General features: G+C 37.9%; 2 protein-coding genes across 2 annotated transcripts in view; one reads left to right on the top strand and one right to left on the bottom strand.

Moving 5' to 3' along the window:
- Positions 1-22,657, top strand: part of KCNIP4 (potassium voltage-gated channel interacting protein 4) — a 1,128,609-nt gene that overhangs the window by 146,904 nt on the left and 959,048 nt on the right. The gene's annotated exons all lie outside the window — the stretch shown is intronic.
- On the bottom strand, positions 3,390-4,197 carry LOC101342995 (40S ribosomal protein S3a-like). The gene is made up of 2 exons (XM_012555193.2): positions 3,912-4,197; positions 3,390-3,665 (listed from the first exon to the last, which is right to left on the bottom strand). Exons 1-2 carry the CDS (start codon positions 4,143-4,145, stop codon positions 3,390-3,392), a joined length of 510 nt encoding a protein of 169 aa, XP_012410647.1. The 5' UTR covers positions 4,146-4,197.

A 22,657-nucleotide genomic window follows, 5' to 3' on the forward strand; every position in this document is an offset into this window, starting at 1 on the left:
TTTCTTTGTATCCTGTTCTCTTCATTCTCCCTTGCTCCCAAAGGGTTGAGACCAGTAGAGTATCTTAGATGGCTGCTCACAGGCTTTTAAGACCTCAGACGCTACTCACCAAGGTAGAACGTAGAACATTGTCTTTATAAACTGTGTTATGCCAAATGAGCTAGATGTTCCCCGAGACCATGGTCCCACAGCCCTCCGCCCAGCAATTCAGTCCCTCAGGGAGTTCGGATGTATCTATGGAGCTTCCATGACCTTTCCTTGTACAAGTTGTGCTGGCTTCCCCAGTACTGTGTACTGTCTTACCCTTCACCAAAGTTACAACTTATCTATTTTCTATTTAGTATTTTCCCCCCACCCCTCCCATCCCTGGTAACCAACAAAGATTGTTACTTTTTGTGTGTAAACTTTTTCGTGAGTTTTTACAATAGAGGTCTCATACAATATTTGTCCTTTTGTGATTGACTTATTTCACTCAGCATAATGTCCTCCAGTTTCATCCATGTTATGAGATGCTTCACAGATTCATCATTGTTCTTTCTCGTTGCATAGTACTCCATTGTGTGTATGTACCATAGTTTGTTTATCCATTCATCTGTTGATGGGCATCTAGGTTGTTTCCATCTTTTTGCTATTGTGAACAATGCTGCAGTGAAATGGGTGTGCATATGTCTATTCATGTGACGGCTCTCATATCTCTAGGATATATTCCTAGGACTGGGATTGCTGGATGGTATGGTATGTCTATTTCTAGCTTTCAAAAGAAGTGCCATATCATTTTCCAAAATGGTTGTATCAGTATGCATTCCCACCAGCAGTACTGCATGTTTTAAAATCAGAGAAGGTGTGTGTCAGGGTTGTATCCTTTCACCGTATGTATTCAATCTGTATGCTGAACAAATAATCTGAGAAGCTGGACTACATGAAGAAGAACACGACATCAGGTTTGGAGGAAGACTCATCGACAACAACCTGTGTTATGCAGATGACACAACTTTGCTTGCTGAAAGCAAAGAGGACATGAAACACTTACTGATGAAGATCAAAGACCACAACCTTCAATATGGGTTACACCTCAACATAAAGAAAACAAATACCTCAAACTGGACCAACAAGCAATATCATGATAAATGGAGAAAATATTGAAGTTGTCAAGGATTTCATTTTACTTGGATCCACAATCAATGCCCATGGAAGCAACAGTCAAGAAATCAAAAGACATATTGCATTGGGCAAATCTGCTTCAAAAGAACTCTTTAAAGTGTTAAAAATCAAAGATGTCACTTTGAGGATTAAGATGCACCTGACCCAGGCCATGGTATTTTTAGTCACCTCATATGCGTGTGAAACCTGGACGATGAATAAGGAAGACTGAAGAATTGATGCCTTTGAATTATGGTGTTGGCAAAGAATATTGAATATACCATAGACTGCCAGAAGAATGAACAAATCTGTCTTGGAAGAAGTACAGCCAGAATGCTCCCTAGAAGCAAGGATGGCGAGACATTGTCTCACGTACTTTGAGCTTATTATCAGGAGGGACCAGCAGGTGGAGAAGGACATCATGCTTGGTAAATTAGAGAGTCAACAAAAAAGAGGAAGACCCTCAACAAGGTGGATTGACCCAGTGGCTGCAACAAATGGGCTCAAACATAGCAATGATTATGAGAATGATGCAGGACTGGGCAGTGTTTCGTTCCTTTATACCTATTGTCACTATGAGTTGGAACCGGCTTGACGACACTTAACAACAACAATGTAGAAAGTATCAACTATAATTCAAAACAGTATGATGATTTTTCCCCTAAATCTCCTCAAAATAAAAATCATCTTCAACTCTTCATTCAACAAACATCACATCCCTAGCCTCTTGTATACTTAACTCTACTTATTTTAGGTGACTTACACTTCCAGTACAGGAGCCCTGGTGGTACAGTGGTTAAGCATTTGGTTGTTAACAAAAGGCTGGCTGCTCTGCGAGATAAAGATGTGGCAGTCTGCTTCTGTAAAGATTGCAGCCTTTGAAACCCTATGGGACAAGTCTACTCTGTCCCGTGGGATCACTGTGAGTGTGAATCAACTTGAAGGCAAGAGATTTTGGTTTGGTTTTTATAGTTCAAGTCCTAGGGCTGCTAAGGTATCACTTCAGTGAGTCACCTCCCTGCTAGTAGCTTGAGGGCAATACCACAGGTGCCAGACTCAGTAAAGTATAAAACGTTTATGGATTAGTCAATGTTTGTCAAGATGTTGTACACAAAGATAAGTGCAATTATTCTAGGAGATAATATTGTGGTTAAATCCAAAACCAAACCCACTGCAGTCGAGTCTATTCTGACTCGTAGCAACCAGGTGCCATCAAGCCTGCTCCTACTCATAGTGGCACTGTGTATACTGGAGCGAACCATTGCTGAGCCCTGAGCCATCCTTATAATAATTGATATGTTTGAGCCCGTTGTTGGAGCCACTGGGTCAGTTCATCTCATTGAAGGTGTTCTTCTTTTTCATTGACTCTCTACTTTATCCAGCATGATGTCCTTCTTGAAGGGTTGGTCCCTCCTTATAACATGTCCAAAGTAAGCGAGACAAAGTCTTGCCGCCCTTGCTTCAAAGGAGCGTTCTGACTGTGCTTTCTCCAAGACAAATTTGTTAGTTCTTCTGGCAGTCCATGGTATATTCAATATTCTTTGCAAAAAACATAATTTAAAAGCATCAATTCTTCTTTGGTCTTCTTTTTCATTATCCAGCTTTCACATGCTTATGAAGCAATTGAAAACACCATGGCTTGGGTCAGGCCATCTTAGTCATCAAGGTACATCTTTGCTTTTTAGCACTTTAAAAATGTCTTTTGGAGTAGATTTGCCCAATGCAATACATAGTTTGCATATTGCTTCCTTGGGCGTTGATTGTTGATCCAAGAGGAATGACATCCTTGACAACTTCAGTTTCTTCATTTTTCATAATGTTGTTTATTGATCCAGTAGTGAGGATTTTTGTTTTCTTTATGTTGAGGTAACAATACATATTTAAGGATATATAGTCTTTGATGTTCATCAGTAAATGCTTCAAGTCTTCTTCACTTTCAGCAAGCAAGATTGTGTCATCTGCATATTGCAGGTTGTTAATGAGTCTTCCTCCAATCCTAATACCAAATTCTTTTCATATAGACCAGCTTCTCAGATTATTTGCTCAGCATACAGATTGAATAAGTATGGTGAAAGGATACAGCCATGCCACACACTTTTCTGATTTTAAACCATGCAGTGCCCCCTTGTTCTTTTTGAATAGTTTCTTCCTTTTTTTTCTTTTTTTCCACAAATAAGATCTTTTATTTGTCACCCGTAAAAATCTGAATTTTAAACTGATTCTTGAACAGGTAGCTCATAGCCATCAGCTCATTCAACTTTAGCACCTGTCCCATCTCTGGTGGCTTTTCCAGAACTACCACCTTCACCGTGAAGCTCCAGGAGTTTTTCCAGTTCAAACTTGGGCCTCTTCAGCATTTTTACTTTTCTAACAAACACATCATAGAGAGGATAAATAGATTGGCAAGCCTTTTCTATTTCTTTCCCAATGCTTATTGGAATCAATTTATTGATCACTTCTTTTAAGTCATTTGTCTGCACCTCTTTGGTCATGATTTCCATCATTTTCTTGCGGATTTGGTGGACCTGTTGGTGCTGAGCATAAGACATCTTCTGAATCTGATTGTTGCATTTTTTTAGTAAAACCAACACAGACCAGACAAAGCAAATAACCATTGGTAGTCTTGACATTAACATGAGCTTCAGTCATGGTCTGCCATTTTTTGACCATGGAACACATTTTGTCATGGGTAAGATCCATGCCATGGAAGTTGGTCAGGCAGTTTTTGCACTAAACATCTCAGTAATTAGCTTGAATTTTCTAAGTGCAGCTTCATCGTTCTGCAGATTGGCAAGGCTTACTTCAAAAACACAACCCTTGAGGCCATCAGATGCAGTTTTTGTTCCTTGAGTTCTTGTGGCTAGTGTTTTCCCAATATTTCTTATATTGAACATAGCTGGTGCTTTCACATCATACCAATCTTTCTTAGAAAATGGATCAACCACTTTCTTCTTGGCTCCTTTTTTGCCACTTTTTGTAAGGCGCTTGTTTTTGCTGACCGCCATGGTGCTGCTGAGAGGGCCAAAGGGGAATGAATGGTTGCTTCTTGATCTAAGGAGATACATAGACAACATTTTTTTGTGAAACGTATTTCATGACACACACATTTTATCCTTTCATTTTTTCCTGAATATTATTGCTTACAGCAATGCTATGTAAACAGTGAATTGATTTAAAATAAATTTAAAGAAAGTTATTAGGTTTATAATATTAAAGATATTTCTCAAATTCTCAGAAATGACAGAAATGCTAGGAAATACAGGTAATACTGAAGTAAGACAAACAGGGAGATTGTAGGTAGACAGGATATACAGCTTTATTCTGTTTTAGAGACACTTCTTTCTGATTCCACCCTCAAATTTAGTCTTATCTACTGTTGGCCCTGATTCATTTTATTTAGCTCCTTAAGAAGAACATCCTCTGTCTTTGGTTCCTGGTTTGAGTGTCCACTTTTAACTACTGAAGATGGTCAGTCCCCTTCAAATCTTCTCTTTTTCTTTCAAACTATAACGTCTACTAGGATTACAGAGTCTTATTTTATTTATAGTCACATTTAAATTAAAAGACATCAGCAGTCTCTTAAAATTGTATAAGAGGGAAAACAACTTGTTTTCAAATGCCCATGATACATTGACTAATCTGGTCACTTATTAGGGCCACAAGAAACCTCAATAGATTTGAAAAACATATATAAATAACACAGAAAACATTCCATGATCTCTATAAAATAAAGCTGGAAATAAAAGCAAAACTAGAAAGCAAAATCCACTATACCCTGGAAATTTAAAAGTCCTTTCTTAAAGAGAAATGGATTGAAATGGAAATGAAAACAAAATTGTAAGTCATAACATAATCTTAAAGACATCAAATGTGATACTTCATCAAATGTAAAGCACCATCAGTTGTAAGATGCATGGATACTTTATGAGGTTTAAGAAAAAGAAATTCAGCCAGTAAATGATGATTCAAATCTTTCTTATCCCTTGGGACCTTTCCACACACTGTCTTCCACTGTACCATCAGGTGTATTTGTGGTTCAGCATAATTTAAGAGATTTCCACTATTATCTCCAGAATTTTCTTCCAAGCCCCTGACACCCATTTTGAAAGTTTTGACAGTTGTGCTTTCTTGATTTTCTTCAAAAGTACCAGTAGAATTTTTTGGATCAACAAAATGAAGATATTTTAAACAACAACTAAACTCAGCTCTTGTATCACAAACAATGCATATAACTCAACTGACGTGATGCCAGGAGGATCAATTGCCAGAGTCTCATGTTGATGCAGGCTCCAAAAGTGACAGCTGTATCAGAGCTGCAGCCTGACTGATACATTTGGAAATTGATCAAATGGAGCTTAATGTCCTAATGGATGCATGTGATTCACCTTTCCATCAAGGCACCCTTTGATTCTAAGATACATTACACTTTAGAGTTAAAATGATTTAGAAAATTGTGTTTCTGAGTTGATAAAATATGGATTTAGATCTCTAGGAACAGGTAAAGCATTGCTCACAGAAAAATGCATAGCTTAAATACTTGTATTAATTAAATGAAGAGAAAATTAGTTAAGCATCTGGAATCAAACTGTTAGCAAAGAAACAATAAAATACTGAGTGGGGCTAACAGTTAACATGCTCAGCTGCTAAACAAAAGGTTGGGGGTTCAAGGCCACTCATCTTGGAAGAAAGACCTGGTGATCCATTTCGGAAAAATCAGCCACTGAAAACCCTATGGAGCACAGGTCTACTCTGGCACACATGGGGGCACCATGAATTGGAATCAACTCAATGGCACTGGGAAAAAAATAAAGGAAAAAAAGCAAGAAAAAGGAAAGAAAGCAGAAGAATGAAACTAGTAAAGACAAAATCAGAAATAAATGATTTAGAGAACAGAAAAAAGCAGAATGAATATAAATCCAGATGATTACTCTAAGTTAAATAAATATACAGCTAAACTCACACCAAGGAAAAGAGGGGGGAGTGAAAGCAGAAAATAAGAAATAGTAAGGGAGAAATAGCCACAGATGAAGGAGGAATGAAAAGAAATTCAGTTTCCTTCGGTTGTAAAGTGGGGGGAATAAATTCATGCCAATTAATGTATCTTTAGTAGATTAGAATGAATATATATAAAGTCTCAGGTACCCTGCCTACACATAGCAGGTGCTCAGTACATGATAATTGCTGTTGCTATTGGTAATGACAGTGCAGGTATTAGTATTATTATTACTGCTACTACTGCTGGTGCCGCTATACCGCTGAATTACTAATAATACAACCCTCCTACTATTATTGCCACAACTAAACTGTGACGAAAATAATAGCATGCCCTGGATGCTCTTGAAACATTTGTAATGGATACTTAACCCAGCTGGAGAAGTCAGAGAAGGTGTGCAGAAGTTCTGAGGACCAGATTGAATCCCAGAGTAGAGCTAGGAATTGAGCATTCAAATACAGAAATAATGAGAGAACAGATTGAACAAAGGTGCAGAAAAGAAAGATGAAATATCAGGATGAATCCAGGGATCTATACAGTTTCCGGTATTGCTGTTGTATAAAATAGGCATAGGGTGGGGGTTAAAGGCTGACAATGAGAAATTAAGTGAAAGCATGCGTCAGTATGCATATATTAAGACAATAAGCCCCATTTTGACCAAATTGGTTATATGAGGTTTTTATTAGCTTATCAACCCAGTATCCTATATGAAATTTCATAATGAAATGCCCTGGGATTTTTTAAAGTTGATTTTGCTCTAGAGTTTGAATGGATTGTGGGATAAATACGAGAAGCATGTTATATATGCTTTAAATTCTCCAGGCTGAACAAACTGAATTTTGTTGATGTATTAAAAATATGACAAAAATAAGTAGTAATTTTTGTTATAATAAAAGGTTCAAATGGGTAATCTCACATCGTGCAGCCAAAACCTGTATTTGACATAATTTTTGACAAGTAGCAGATTCTTTCAGAAATAGATAAAGGCACTTTACTGGACAAGTATGTGCTTGTAAGTCATCTGTTTCAAATAGAAGAGTTTCCAGCCATCAATACATGAGATATAGCAGTTTCGTTTTTTTTTTTTTTTTATAATACAGGTAGTCCACGGGTTGTGAATGAGATCCGTTCCTAATTCTCTTTAAGTTGAATTTGTAGGTAAGTCAGAACAGGTATATACGGTTCTTACTTAGCATCAGTTAGTCAAATGTTTGTCTTAGTATGTAGTATTATATTTTACCTTTTATGTATCTAAAACACTTAAGAAACACTTCCAAATACACTAAAACATCTTAAACATAATAATATAGTGCATAATAATGATACAGTAACAATAAAAATAACTACATACTGTACTGTACTGAAGAGAGAATCTGTGTGTGTGTGCAGATATACAGTACTGTAAAAAAGACATTAAAGAAACAGTTCTTACAACAGTTTGGATGAATTGCTGAAGCTGTGCAGTGTTTTCATGAGTGTCACAGAAGTGCATGTGTTCATTATTATGAACCATTGTATTTAACTCAAATTTTTACCTATAATATCTATCTATATCTAAAACATCTGCATTATTTTAGGAAAGATACTTCATGTCTCTAAGCCTCAGTTTCTGGATCAATAAAATAGTGCATCATGCATGTCCTGTGAGTTTGATGTGATAATACGGTGTTAATATAAGCAAAACACTCAGCACAGTGTCAGGTGGATAGACGCTATTAGCATTAAAACAATTTCTTGTATTTTGCATTTGTGTGGACACTTTGCACTGTCTTAAAAATTTCAGAGATCTCAAGGCTGTGGATTTATGTTTTCAGTCTAGTCACACCACCCTTGCTACTGGGCACCTTCTACCTCTCTCTGGACAATAAATGGCCCTTCTGAAAGCCTGATGAGTTTTATTTAACCCTGCTCAACTCTACCTTCCGCCTCCCACATTCTGCAATGAAGCTGATGGATTTGCACGTCTGGTGATCAGCTCAGCTTAACGCTTGCATAATACCTTGGCAAGAAAATACCAGTGCACCTGCTGCTTATTTATGTGAGGGCTTTGTCTACTGTGTTTATGTGTGTAAGATAAAGAGCCAAACTATTAAGTCATATGAAATTGGCGACAAAAGCCTATACATTTGCATTTGTGTGCGTTTAACTGTCCTTTCTTCTAGATAACTGTGACTAGGTCTGCATGTGTGTGCAGGCACACTGGTATTTTGCACAGATGTTGAAACAGCTAGGGCTACTCTCCCCTTAGACCCCTCTGTGAATTCTTCATGCCCGCTCCTGGCCATCTACTGTGTTTCTGGACTTCTTATTACCAGCCTGCTCATCACCATCATTTACCCTGTCATCTCAGAGAACTGTGACAATCCTAAAGAAAGTGAGGAGAAGTAAGACTCAGAGGGGATTATAAATGAGCTGAGCTAAGAAATTAGAGATGCCTCAAGGTGCCAGCTGGGACTTGAATCTTGAAATGACCTTCTGACTAGAATATTTTGAAAAAAAAAAAAAATGTGTGAGTCTAATGAATTTTCTGAAATGTAGCAGAGGGTAATGCTTACGAGAAGGAAGTTTGGAGTCAGATTTGCCTTTGAATCCAAATTCAGATGCCTATAACCAGAATGACTTTGATCAAATAATTTATCATTTCTGATAGTGCCTTCATCTATAAAACAGGGATAATAATACCTATTTCATTACTCCATAGTAGTGTTTGGAGGATTTGATGTGATGTACAGAAAGTGCCTGATTCCTGCCACATAGACCTCAATAAACAATAAATGATGATGATGAAAAAAACTAATTTGGACTAATTAGTAAAAGTCAACCTATTCTTTTAAGTCCTTTGAATTAAATGTTACTAACCTACTGATTGTGTCTCACTTTGGGAGCCCTGGTGGCACAGTGGTTAAGTGTTCGGCTGCTAACCAAAAGGTTGGCAGTTCGAATCTATCAGTTGCTCTTTGAAAACCCTATGGGGCAGTTCTGCTCTACCCCATGGGGTTGCTATGAGTTGGAATCAATTTGATAGCAACAGGTTTGGGTTGGTTGTTTGTTTTTAACCTACTAACAGATTTGCAACCTTATTTTCAAAAGCCATTGAAGATTAACCATTTTTTATTGAGTTATATTGTCTTCCTTCTTACTAGTACTCCAAGCTTTCCAGAATATAGTTCTATGCTTCTGTCCTCCCTTTCTAGTCTTATTTCCCACTGTTCCTAACACACACTTTATGCTCAGTTAAATCACTCATCAGTCTGCAAATAACTATTGTCTATTATGGTCACTTTAATATCCCCAGCCCCCTGACCTGTTCCTGACACATCATCAGGGAATCAGCATTATTGGCTGACCTTCCCATACATCCATGGTGCTTTGCCTCTGTCCAGGCTCTTCAGTATTCGAAAATACTCCCTTTTAGCCTATTTTAATCAAAACCTTTACATCTTTGCCTCTTTTACTGATTGTCTCTTAGCTCCAAGCCCACTGTTATCTCTCTTTTCTGAGATGCTAGGGATTGAGACTCCAAAAACCACATTCCCTAGCCTCTTTATTGGTTGACCAATTTCTGGTTAGATTTTGCCATTGTTTCTCACTGGAAGGTAGGAGATTGGGAGTCTTTTCAGGCTTCCCTCTTGGGTTTCCTTTCTCCACCAGAGGCAGGCAACTATGGCTCCAGCTTCTAGCTTGTTGACACTTTCAGCCCCAATTTCATTCCACTCAAAGTGGCAGGAGTGCCAGCTAGCTACATCCCAGTCCCTCCAACCCCCAGCCCTGCCCTTCTGAGTGGTCTGAGCAAACACCAGGGCCAGGACCATTTGTTAGTCCAGTACCTACAGGGCTAATTCCCCTCCCCAGGGGACTGGGTACCAATTTCAGGTGCTCCTTCCTCTAGATTCTAGTCTTTTTTTTTTCCTGCCAACCTGGAGGGTGGTAGCTGTTTCTTAAGGTTATTGATCACAAGGTTGCATCCAATCATCAGGCAATTCAGGACCCAAACCCTGCTACCTGCTTTGTTAGGTTAAAAAAAAAAAAAAAGAAAGGACCTGAATTATCCAGGCAAATTAACTGCCTGCATTAGTTCAACTTACTAAATAATTGCTTTGCTCTGTAGTTTTAATTGTGTAGAAACAATTTCCTTTAAGTATTTACATACATTCTTGGCAAAAACTATTTTTACAAAACACAGTTGTTAATTGCACTAGCACTGGACAATGCTAGGTACTTTTCTATAATAATAATAGCAAACCTTTACATAGTATTTACCATTTACCAGGCACTTAATTTCACCCTCAAATGACCCTATAAGATAGATGTTATTATTGCCCTCGTTTTACATACAAGTCAACTGAATCTCAGAGACACTAGGTAATTTGCCCAAGACCACAAAAGCCACAGGTAGGTGGCAAAGCCAGGATTTGAACTCAAGTAACCTGACTCTAAAACCTTGGGCATTTAACCACTGCACTGTATAATCAAGTGACCTGTGGACAGCTTCTTAATTACCTCCTGGCATAGGCCAACCTGATAAGAAAGAACACCACAATCTTGAACTATTTTTATTTCAAGAGATTATATGGCTCTAATCTAGGGACCTAAGACAGAAATCACAGACTCACATGCTGTTGTGGATTGAATCATGTCCCCAAAAATATCTGTCAACTTGGCTGGGTCATGATTCCCAGTATTTTATGATTGTTCACCATTTTGTAATCTGATGTGATTTCCATATGTGTTGTAAACTCTATCACTATGATGTAATAAGATGGATCAGTGGCAGTTATACTACTGAGGTCTTCAAGATTAGTGCCTTAAGCCAATCTCTTTTGCGATATAAAAGAGAGAAGCAAGCAGAGACACATGGGGACCTCATACCACCAAGAAAACAGCACCGGGAGCAGAGCGTGTCTTTTGGACCTGAGGTTCCTGAACTGAGATGCTCCCAGACCAAGGGAAGACTGATGACAAGGACCTTCCTCTGGAACTGACAGAGAGAGAAGGCCTTTCCCTGGAGCTGACGCCCTGAATTTGTACTTGTAGCCTACTAAACTGTGAGAGAATAAATTTCTCTTTATTAAAGCCATCTACTTGTGGTATCTTTGTTATAGCAGCACTAGATGACAAAGACACATGCCTACAGGGGCAAGACAGGTAGCATTACTGAGTGAGGAGGGCTGGGTGAGGATAATCAAATAGCCCTCTTAGTTCCTATTTCTTCTTCCTATTTTTAATAAAGACATTTTTACAGAAAACCATGTCTCTACCACAGAAAGAAAAATAATGCAGGCAAAATGATGAATAGTAGCTAACACTCTGCCTCAGTTTCAGGGGCACAATACGAATGGGTGGGTATTGCAACATACTGGAGATTGCTTGCCCTATTTAAAAAGAGTAGTAATTATTTGGTTTGGTATCACCAGATCTTTTCTTGAGAAAAGGCAGATACACCAATGTTTACGTATAATGTCTGGATTTTTTCTTTAAATGATAGCTCACTATATAAAAAGATACAAGAGCTAAATAAAACATGTTTTTTTTAGTCAGAAAATATAGAACTTGACCTCCTTTGCTTTGTACAGAAGTCCTTACTCAGTCTTCAAAATGTATCCCAAGAACTTCTTGGGTCCTCAAATTCATATAAAAAACATGCTACCAGTTTCCTAAACTTCTACGTATTCTATTCATATCCATCACTTGCATTCATTATTAGAAAATTTTGGAAAGGAACAATTTCTTCTCAAAAAAGTAAAAAGAAATCTCAAGTATAGTTGTTGTAAGGTATTTAGAAAAGCATAAGCTCATTCACTAGCCAAGTTATTGAGAACATCAGTTGCTCAAGTGCTTTCAAATCAAATGTGTGTCCCGACAAACATAGATTCCATTAAAGTTGTTATGAACAAGTTGAAACCATGACTATTAAATTCACACAAGTCTACCATATTACAACATCATTTGAATTATCTCTCGTCTTCTACCAAGCTAGGTTTTAAAATATTATTTTCACACTCATCCCTCTCTTTCCAGGCCACCTCATCATGGAGGAGTATTTTCCGAATTGATAGCTGCAGAGCAGCACCTGCTGTGGTCATAATATCTGTCATTTTTTATCAAATATTGATGAATGTCCTTTTCTAGTTTGTAACCTGTTTGGGAGTAGGGATCTTGTGTTTCTTCCCCACCTACCTGGAAAAATATAGGATGTCAAGATACTCCAGGACTGATTAGTTAAGTTTATGTGATAGACCTCTCATTCCTCGTGATTCTCAACGTTGTCATTGCTGAAAATGTAACTTCTTTCCTCGTCCATTTTTCAGTTTATATTAGACTATTTTGGGGGAATAAAAATACTTTTGCAGAGTTGTGTTCTCTATCCTGTGGTCACTCATGCCATTTTATTCATTTGACTTGTCTTTGCTTTCTCTGGCTCTAAGCACATGGCTGGCTATTTTGTTGTTGTTGTTAATTGCTGTTGAGTCATTTCTACCTCATAGTGACTCCAACAGGGTAGAACTGCTCCATAGTGTTTTCAAGGCTGCGACCTTCTGGAAGCAGATTGCCAGCCCAGTCTTCTGAGGTGCCTTTTGGCTAGCAGTTGAGTGCTTAAACATTTACACCACTCAAGGGACTCTTATGGCTGGCCATAACAAAAAAAAAGGTCATTGCTGGTGAGTCGATTCTGACTCATGGCGACCCTATAGGACAGAGTAAAACTGCCCCATAGGGTTTCCAAGGAGCAGCTGTTGGATTCAAACTGCTGGCCTTTTGTTTAGCAGCCAAGCTCTTAACTACCACACCACCAGAGCTCCATGTTGTGCATGTTATACATGTTAATTAGGTATAGTTGCACGTATCATGAAATACAAATAATACCAACACAAATCCCAGTTGCTGTCAAGTCTACTGTGCCTCATGGCAACCTCATGAGTGCCAAAGTCGAGCTATACTTCATAGGGTTTTCAATGGCTGGTTTTTCAGAAGTAGATTTCCAGCCCTTTCTTCTGAAGTGCCTCTGGGTGGACGTGAACCTCCAGCCTTTCGGTTAGTAACCAAGTACATTAACCATTTCCACCACTCAGGGACTCCTGCAAATAATATTAGCTTGTAGAAACTAATGCTGTATTTTTATCATCTACACTAAGGTCATCGGTAGGCCATGTGAGGGTGTTATTAAGGACTTGAGTTCCTTCTTTCTTTTTGCTCTACAGTGATTAGTGTGTATTTCCATTCTTGAGCTCTGGTCTTTACAGACACATTCTAAGAAAGCAAGACAAAATAATGGTGGGAAGGCCAAGGGCCCCCTTTCGATACAAGTCGGCCCTTTATAAGAAGTTTCCCCATATGCCCCACCCAATGACTGCCTATATGTTATTGGCCACTCCTAGTATCATGAGAAGATGGAATACCTCTCTCTCTCTCCCTCTGCCTACCTACCTACCTACCTACCTACCTACTACCTACTACCTACTGCCTACCTGTCTGCCTGCCTGCCTGCCTGTCTGTCTATCTATCTATCGAATTATCTAATTAAGTGCCTTCCTAGTCTTAAAATCAGGGCTCTGTTCTTCAAGTAGAAGCAAAAATAAATATTGGGTAGGCGATTAGCTATCTATCCTACAGTGATTATCAACAAAAAACAAACCTGTTGCGGTTGAGTCGATTCCAACTCATAGCGACCTTATAGGATAGAATAGAACTGTTCCATAGGGTTTCCAAGGAGTGGATGGGTTTGAACTACTGACCTTTTGGTTGACAGCCAAGCTCTTAACCACTACGTCACCAGGGATTATAGGATATAACTAATAAATGTTTGTTGTCCACAATTGAGTTTTGTTAATCTGACTTTTAAAAATGACAACAGAAAATGCCATTTTCCTGTACTGGTAGACACCAAGGTATCAAGGAGGTAGTTGATGAGCCTTACTGTTTCCTTTCTGATTTGCACAAATCTGATATTATGCAATATGGAGGTATTTTGATGGAGGTAATTTGGTTTCATGTCCCATATCTCTGCAAGGATGCATTGGTGGGTTCCTTCATGTTGTCAGAAAGCCTCATTTTACATCAGCAGCCACATCATCTTATCTGATCTCAACAGGAATCCCTTCTCAAGGGTAATTACTTTACCTTACACATTTTTCTTTTTAAATATGCTTTCTCCTTTCCAATCTCAAACACAGTTTCAGGTACACAGGGTACTCTGTAAATGATTATTGGATAGCTGTGGCATTGTAATGAATGTTATTGATGTACCAAATAATTGCTTTGGGTGCATGTTGTAAGGAGATTGTTCTAAGGTGGATGTAAAGCATGAATAGCCACATAATACAAATAGTTCCCATTCTGGAGTACATATATGCCAGGTTCTAGGCTAAGCAGTTCATATATTTACATTTATGAAATCTTCAAACTACCCTCTGGTATTTTTATCTCAATTTTATGGGTGAGGTTCAGAGATATTACACAACCTGCCTCAAGTCATGCTGCTAGTAAGTGGAACTATAACCTTCTTCCACATTTGTCAAAATGAAAGTCTGTGCTCTTAACAGATTCACTGTAGTGCATTGCATATAGAACCATGGGCAGATGCGGGATAAGCAGAAGGCTGAGTATGAGAAGATCTGATGGAGGACCCAAAACACCTATGACCCTGTAGGCACACGGAAGGGGCATTGTCTGCTAGTCCTCCTCCAAGGCAGTGATTGCTTTCCCTCCTCTGTTAAATATACAAGTTCTTTGAGGAGCAGGTACCCATGAGTGCTCTTTCCACAGCCTTGGTTCCTGATTAAATCCACTGGAGAATGGTCACTTTGTCCAACTTGCTACTTCTCATTTGGAATGAGTGCCCCATCTCTACACTCATCATAACACAGGGATAAAACATCAATGTAAAAATATTTTAAGTTATGAAATTCAAGTGAACCACAATATATCTTGCAAAAAAAAAATATGGGGGCAGGATGTAGTAGAGAGCTATGGTTTTGGAATCAGGTAATTCTTGATGAACTTTCAATTTTGAAATCTATAAATAAACACAATAATATGTTATACAATTGAGATTGTATATAAAAACATTTACTGTCTTAGATATATTAATTGCTCAGTAAATATTATTTATTCTCTCTTTTCTCCTCATCCTCTTCTTCCTCTTCTTTCAAAAGCTTTAGGTGATCCTCTCAGTTAACTAAAGAGGTGAGATGCATGTTGAGTGGTCTCTTCAAACCTCCTGATTCTCCTGCCACATGTCTTCTCGTGTGAAATCTAGGTAGTGATATCTTCCAAGACACAGTTCAAATAGTGTCACTTTGACACTCTCTTCTTATTCCTCTCTCTTAGTCAAAATCATGTTTCCCCTCCTTTGGGCTTCCATAGCATTTGAACTAAACCTTTCTTATTGTTGTTGTTAGCTGTGTCAAGTTGGCCCCTGACTCATGGTGACCCCATGCACAATGGTACAAAATGCTGCCCAGTCCTGTGCCATCCCCATAATCAGTTGCAGATCAGATCATCGTGATTCACAGGGTTTTCACTGGCTTATTTTCAGAAGTAGTTTGCCAGTCCTTTCTTCTTAGTTTGGTTAGTATGGAAGATTCGCTGTAACATATTCAGAATCGTAGCAACATGCAAGCCTCTACTGACAGACCGGTGGTGGATACATGTGAGGTACATTGGCCAGGAACCAAACCCAGATCATTTCTTACGTATCTCTCCTACTTTCTTAGCAGATTTGAGTATTTGAATCATCTATACAGATTGTAGTTCCTCATTAAGTACTTGATTGATGAATTATGGAAATAGTGACCTGTTAATTTAGCATTTTGGAATTTTCATTGCCTCTCTTGGTTCTCGTATTAATTTGGGGGAGATCTGTATTCTTAATTTGGCAATAGTAAGGCAGAGAGAGGTTAAGAAATATGCCAAAATTCACCCAGTAAGGTGTATGATCCCCCTAGACCTCAAATAAAAATATTAATTTCCAGATTCTCTTTCCAATACATATTTCATTATCCTACCTCTGGAGAAATACTTCACACACACAGAAAGTAAAAAGCTTTAAGATGAGAGAAGCCAACTTGTGTTTGGATCAATTTTTAATGTATAGATTCCCTCTACCAATATATACCAATATGCCTGTGGAAAATATATCTATATTTAAAAGAATCGAATAGTTATTAGCATGTCAAAACCATGGCCCTACAAAAACTGCTCTTTTGAGGTGAAAACTAGTTACTATAACGTCTCGGTTATTCATTTAATCAAATGTTTAAAATACAGACCAACCAACAAAGAAATAATGTTTTTAAATCCAGCTGACATTAATGAGAAATTACCATTTTAAACGCATTACCCTTGTAAGATAAATTAAAGGTTACAGTAATTAAGATAATTGCAAAAGATATTTTGGGTTCTGTGTATTTGTACAATGTTGATAGGTGGAATATAAATGTGAAAGTATTTTTGTTCACATTGGTATCTTAAGCTTGAAATAATTTTTAGACCACAACATTTTTTTCATACTGAGTCAGAATCTGTAATTTGTTTATGCAACTTTACATCTCTGTATGTACACCTATTCTCAAATTTTGAAACCTGAAATACTGATCAAAGAAGGTTTTTTTGTTGTTGTTGCTGATGGCCTTGTATAAGATGTACAGTCTACTACATCATGTAGTAAATGTCACCTTGAAGATTAAGGTACGTCTGACCCAAGCCATAGTGTTTTCAATCGCCTCATATGCACGCAAAAGCTGGACAATGAATAAGGAAGACCAAAGAAGAATTGATGCCTTTGAATTGTGGCGTTGGCAAAGAATATTGAATATGCCATGGACTGCCAAAAGAACGAACCAATCTGTCTTGGAAGAAGTACAGCCAGAATATTTCAGAAGCAAGAATGGCAAGACTGCATCTCACATGCTTTGGACATGTTTATCAGGAGGGATCAGTCCCTGGAGAAGGACATCATGCTTGGTAAAGTAGAGGACCAGCAAAAAAGAGGAAGACCCTGAACAAGATGGACACAGTGGCTGCAGCACTGGGCTCAAGCATGTGAACTATTGTAAGGATGGCACAAGACCAGGCAGTGTTTCATTCTGTTGTACATAAGGTTGTTTTATAAGTTGGAACCAACTTGACAGCAGCTAACGACAACACATCATGTTATTTTTACTTTGTGTTATCTGTTAGGAAAAGTTTTCTCATTTCTATTTGGTACACAATACATACCAGATTCTTTATTTGGTTCTGATATCACAGTTCATCAAGTTATCATCGTTAAAACCCCAGATATCACATGTCATTTCATTGGAGGCATTTTAGCATGAAATTTTATTGGAGGTAAACAATGAACATTCTTTTAAGTGGGAGTGATTCCTACAAGTTATCCAAAGAGGTGTGGAGGAGCCATTTAGATATAGTGTATGCATATGTGAATTCTCAGTAATGACTGTTTAATATCAGTGGTGAATGACTTATCGGCCTCTGTAAATTAAATGTTAATGATAGCCACTTAAACTAATCTGTCATTCTGACTCTTTTAGAATTGCTTATATGCTTCAATAATACTTTGACAGTCTTATGTATTACAGGATTTAGCAAATTTCAAAATATTTTAAGGCTTCAGCTTAATTCTTTTACATATAAAAATGATTCCCTCAGAGTTTTCCTGGTGAATGAGTTAGCTACTAGTATGATAGGAAGGGAAGAAGATGGCACATGGGCAGAAAGAAAGGAAGGGAAGACATTAAATGACTAGAAGAGATTTTTTTCCTCAAAATTGCAGTTTCAGGAAAAGTTCCAGAATTGCATCACACTTGCTAGGCATTAATCACATGCCCTTGCCTAAACTAAGCATTTGTGCTCTTGGACATATAGTATTCTCATTAATCAGCCTTGGGCCACATGTTCACCCCTCAAGGTAGTGGATGAGAGGGAGGATGTCTTTTTCATAAAGGAATAGTGAGGAAGGCAGTATGATCTTGCAAAAAGCAAGAATGGGTTCTGTTGTCAAAAAAAGTGACAAGGCAGGCTGGCATAAAGGACTAGATGATGTAACTTATGTTCCTAGCAAATAATAAACGCTTATTTAATGACTCCAATCATCATTATTCCTTAGCAATGATAATAAATAATATAACTGCCTTAACATTTACTTCTTTAACATTTTCACTCTGATTTTTCTGATGGAAGAAATAGTGTACATCGGCTCACTGCTTCCAAAAAAGGTCAGTTGATGACAAACCAGATATGGGATCCAGATACAGAGAGCAAGCCTTGCCAGGATACATAAATATATTTTAGATGCAGGCCACACCCCAGGGACGTATGTAACTTTAGTAACAGTGAGACTTGAGTCATGCCCTCGTACAAGGCTGCAACTCAAGACACACCCTATACCAATCCTGCCTCATCAGTACGTAGAGGACAAGATCCACAACACATAAAATGGAGAACAACCATATAGTACTGGGAATCATTGCCTAGCCAAGCTGACGCATAGCCTCAACCATCATAGGTTCCATATACCTTATTTGCATAGTCCCACTCAATCATTGCGTGTGAGTCACAAAGACCATGGCTAGAAGGGCGCTATTAACTAATTCGTTGTACTGCACCCACTAATACCCTAAAATGGTCCTGAGGACATTGAAGCTGACCTAATGGGAAAGGTTATTTCCTTACTAATCTGTCTTCCACTTGCTCCAATGCACATAACTAATAAGTGTTCAATCCAGACTCCAGCTGTGACAAAATAGAACACTCTGTGTAATGAGCTCTATTATTTTTCCCCATGCAATTTAATAGACTAGTAACTAATTCCAAAAGAAAAAAGTTTCCAAGACAAATCAAAAGGTGATTCTAAACTATATTGCCTGTTTTTTTTTTTTTTCAGTATTGATTTCTTCCCCTCTTAGTTATGTAGTATAATCTATTTTGTATCAGTAAGAACAATGCCTTATTGTTCATTTTTGGAGCCTGGGGTCTAAACATTACACAGCAGCACGCAGTATGGTACTTGCTGGCTGAATCTTCCAAGAAAGTAATAAAAATTGAAATGTCCTGTACTCCATGGATAATAATAAAAATAAATAGACCCAAATTTATTCACCTCTTATAAGTACAAGAATCAAGTTAGTCAGTGAAATGAATAACCCAAAATTATATCCTTACTCATACATCAAATAATATATTAGGTGATACCTTACTACTGGTTAGACATTAACATTACAACAGTGTCCAATGGATTAAAGCTGTATTTGTTGAGTTTCTCAAACAAAATCAAATGTTTTCTCAAGTTACAAAAAATTGCTTAACATTAAAACGGTATACTCACAGTAGAAATAACTGAACTAAGGTTATTTGGCTTTAGGTAATTTTGGGTCTGTGGTTTTGTAAAATGAGCTGTGTTTGTGAATATTTAATTTTTAGGACTTTGATCTATAATAGACACTTAAGTATTTATGGATGCACTTTAAATTTTAATAAGGCTCAATTGCAAAACAGCTATGGTCCCTTGCTGCAATGGCCTTTAATCAGAATTATGGTAAGCATGCAGATCTAATAATCTGAAAACCGGACGCAAAGTTCATCGTTACAATTAGAATGGCCCAAAGGGACATGGCCTTAAGGTCAGGACAGTGTGTGTTAGGCTACACCAAATGAAATAAAGCTGAATTTAGACCCTGGGAAAGTATCATTGGAAGCCCATTTGTATTTACATTATTTGCTTATTTAGAATATACATAAATTAGTTCCTTGGTGGGAAGGGGCAAATTGCTATACATACAGAGAATGAAATATTCTCAAAGGAGCGTTACCTGATTAAGAAGGGAAAGTCAAAGTGAAATGAAATAGAGCAAGTAAGGTCATAAATTAAGTAAGAGGAAATAAATTTCAGGAAAAGGGAAGAAATTAAGTTTAAACTTATTCCCAATGGAATTAAACTGCTGAACTTGTTTCTTTCTACACTTGTAAATATTGCTTGCTTAGGAAAATGAGAAAAAGAGTGGAACTTAAAGACTGGAAGTAGCAGTAGATAATGGGTCATAGGATCTGAGTTTTAGACACAGATCTGTCATGGGACCATGGACAATTGGTTATTTTATTTTTTTCAAGTTCTTGGTTTCTGTCTTAGTCAGGGATCTCTAGAGAAACCGAAGAGAGAGAGAGACAGAAACAGAGACGGAGAGAGGGAGTAGGGAGGGGTTTACTCCAAAGAATTGGCTCATGAGATTTTTCAGAGGGCTGGTAAGTCTGAGGAGCCCTGGTGACACAGTGGTTAAAGAGCTTAGCTGCTAACCGAAAGGTCAGCCGTTCAGATTCACCAGCCACTCCTTGGAAACCCTATGGGGGCAGTTCTACTCTGTCCTGTAGGGTCACTATGAGTGAGAATCTACTAGACAGCAATTTTTTTTTTTTTTTTTTTGGGTGGGGGATGATGAATCTGAAATCCATACGTTAGGCAACAGGCTAGAGACTTCTGTAGGCTTGCATTCCAAAATCTGTAGGTCAGGCCATGAGAAGAGTGAAGAGTAGGAGTGCTCTGGCAAAATATCTATTTATAGTCTGGAGGTAGAGCTCACCTTATGAAAACTCTCTTTTTCCTCTTAAGGCCTTCAGTTGATTGATTGAGGCCATCCCACATTATGGAAGGTAATCTACTTTACTCTAGGCCAAAAGATTTAATCATATGTAGTTATTTTATAAGAGCAACTAGGCTTGTGTTGGACCAAACAACTGGGCACCATAGCCTAGCCAAGTTGACATATAAAATTAACCATCACAGTTCCCTCATTAGTAAAATGGGGTTGCTACTCACTCAGACTACTGGACAAGAATGTGGTTGACATTACTCCTTCTTACCCTTCAAGACCTAATAAGCTGCCACCTTTTCTGTGAAGTGACTTTCATGACAGAGTCATTGTTTCTTCTGCTATTCCTTCAATGCCCTTCAGACCTCCATTACAGCACCCAATACATGGTGTGACACTTTGCTTCTATACACTCTGAACTCCTCAAGGGACAATTGCCATCAATTATTTCTTGAATAAATCTGGGTATGAATACTTTTATATATTATATAGGACCCTTGTTGGCACAGTGGTTAAATCTCTCAGCTGCTAACTGAAAGGGCAGCGGTTTGAACCCACCAGCCCCTCTGTGGAAGAAAGATATGGCAATCTGTTTCCATAAAGATTTACAGCCTTAGAAATCATATGGGTCAGTTCTACTCTGTCCTACAGGGTCACTATGAGCCTGGATGTACTCCATGGCAATGTTTTTTTTTTTTTTGGTTTATGTATTATGTATCTGTATCTATATCTGTATATATGTATGTGTGTGTATGTACATACATACATACACACGCACACATTTATGGAGAATATATGTGTTTGTTTTTGAATTGCTGTGCCTTCCTTGGGAAATGGTAAGTCTACAAAACATTGTTAAATGAGAAAATGTGCCTCAAAATTGTTTAGAACTAAACAAATTAGTCATGTTATTCAAATAGTGAAAAATTTGAACTGAATTAACTCTAAGATCCCTTCTAGCCTTCAAAATAGGTGATAGTTATTATTATAATTATTTTTCACCATTTGTTAGTGATTATGTGCTCCATACTATTGTAAAGCTTTATATTCATTCTATCTAGTAATAAAATAGACTTATTTAGGTCATTGTTATTATCTCAGCACGAGCTTATATTTGAATTAAGAGTCCCCCGATTCAAGAGCCCGTGTTCTCATCCACTAAGTTAAAATGTACAGACAGCGAGCTTTATACCCTGTGGGTTCACACTAAATGTCTTGACTCAATGAAATATGTTGTACAGAATGATGAAGTTGTAGGAAGTCACATTATCAGAAAATAAATTACCAAAGAAAATGAGAACTGCTTATACCACTCACGAGCTGCTTGCCTCTTTTTGATCATCACAGCCTTAACATTACAACACCCACTGAAGCGAACTCTGCATAATCTTTGCTTCACATTCCAATTAATTCATCATATTGGCTTGGCTCTAAACAGGCGAGAGATAATTGCTTTCCTTTAATCATCACTTTTGATCGTGGTATCTAAATAGCTGGCCTTGATGCCCTTAGACTTTGTACCTAGATATTTCTTCCTGTTAATGTCACCAAATAAGGCAGGACTCCCTAATGAGACTAGCAATGCATGGTTTGCATTACTTTGGTAAATTTAATCCTGAAAAAACAGACTGAATCTCATTTTGAGTAACAGGAACAATGCCTGCAAATGTCTAAACTTCAAGCCAAAGCTGATTTGTAACAAACCCTTGGATGCAGTTCACTATTTGGTTTATAGGAAGGTTCTGGCCACAGACTCTTTAACAGCACACCTCTCTAAAAACCTGTTGCCGTCAAGTTGCTTCCGACACGTAGCGACCCTATAGGACAGAGTAGAACTGCCCCATAAGGTTTCCAAGGAGCGCCTGGTGGATTCGAACTGCCAACCTTTTGGTTAAAAGTCAAACTCTTAACCACTATGCCAAAGCAACAGAACTACCATCCT

The sequence above is a fragment of the Trichechus manatus genome, unplaced genomic scaffold (assembly GCF_000243295.1).
Source record: "Trichechus manatus latirostris isolate Lorelei unplaced genomic scaffold, TriManLat1.0 scaffold00034, whole genome shotgun sequence".
Lineage (NCBI taxonomy): Eukaryota > Metazoa > Chordata > Mammalia > Sirenia > Trichechidae > Trichechus > Trichechus manatus.

Bases quoted from the DNA above. Each gene is read 5' to 3' on its own strand.
- LOC101342995 (XM_012555193.2), bottom strand. From the start codon at position 4,145: ATGGCGGTCAGCAAAAACAAGCGCCTTACAAAAAGTGGCAAAAAAGGA. The intron at 3,666-3,911 runs GCTGCACTTAGA...CAGCACCAACAG, and splicing joins CCAATCTGCAGAACGATGAA to GTCCACCAAATCCGCAAGAA.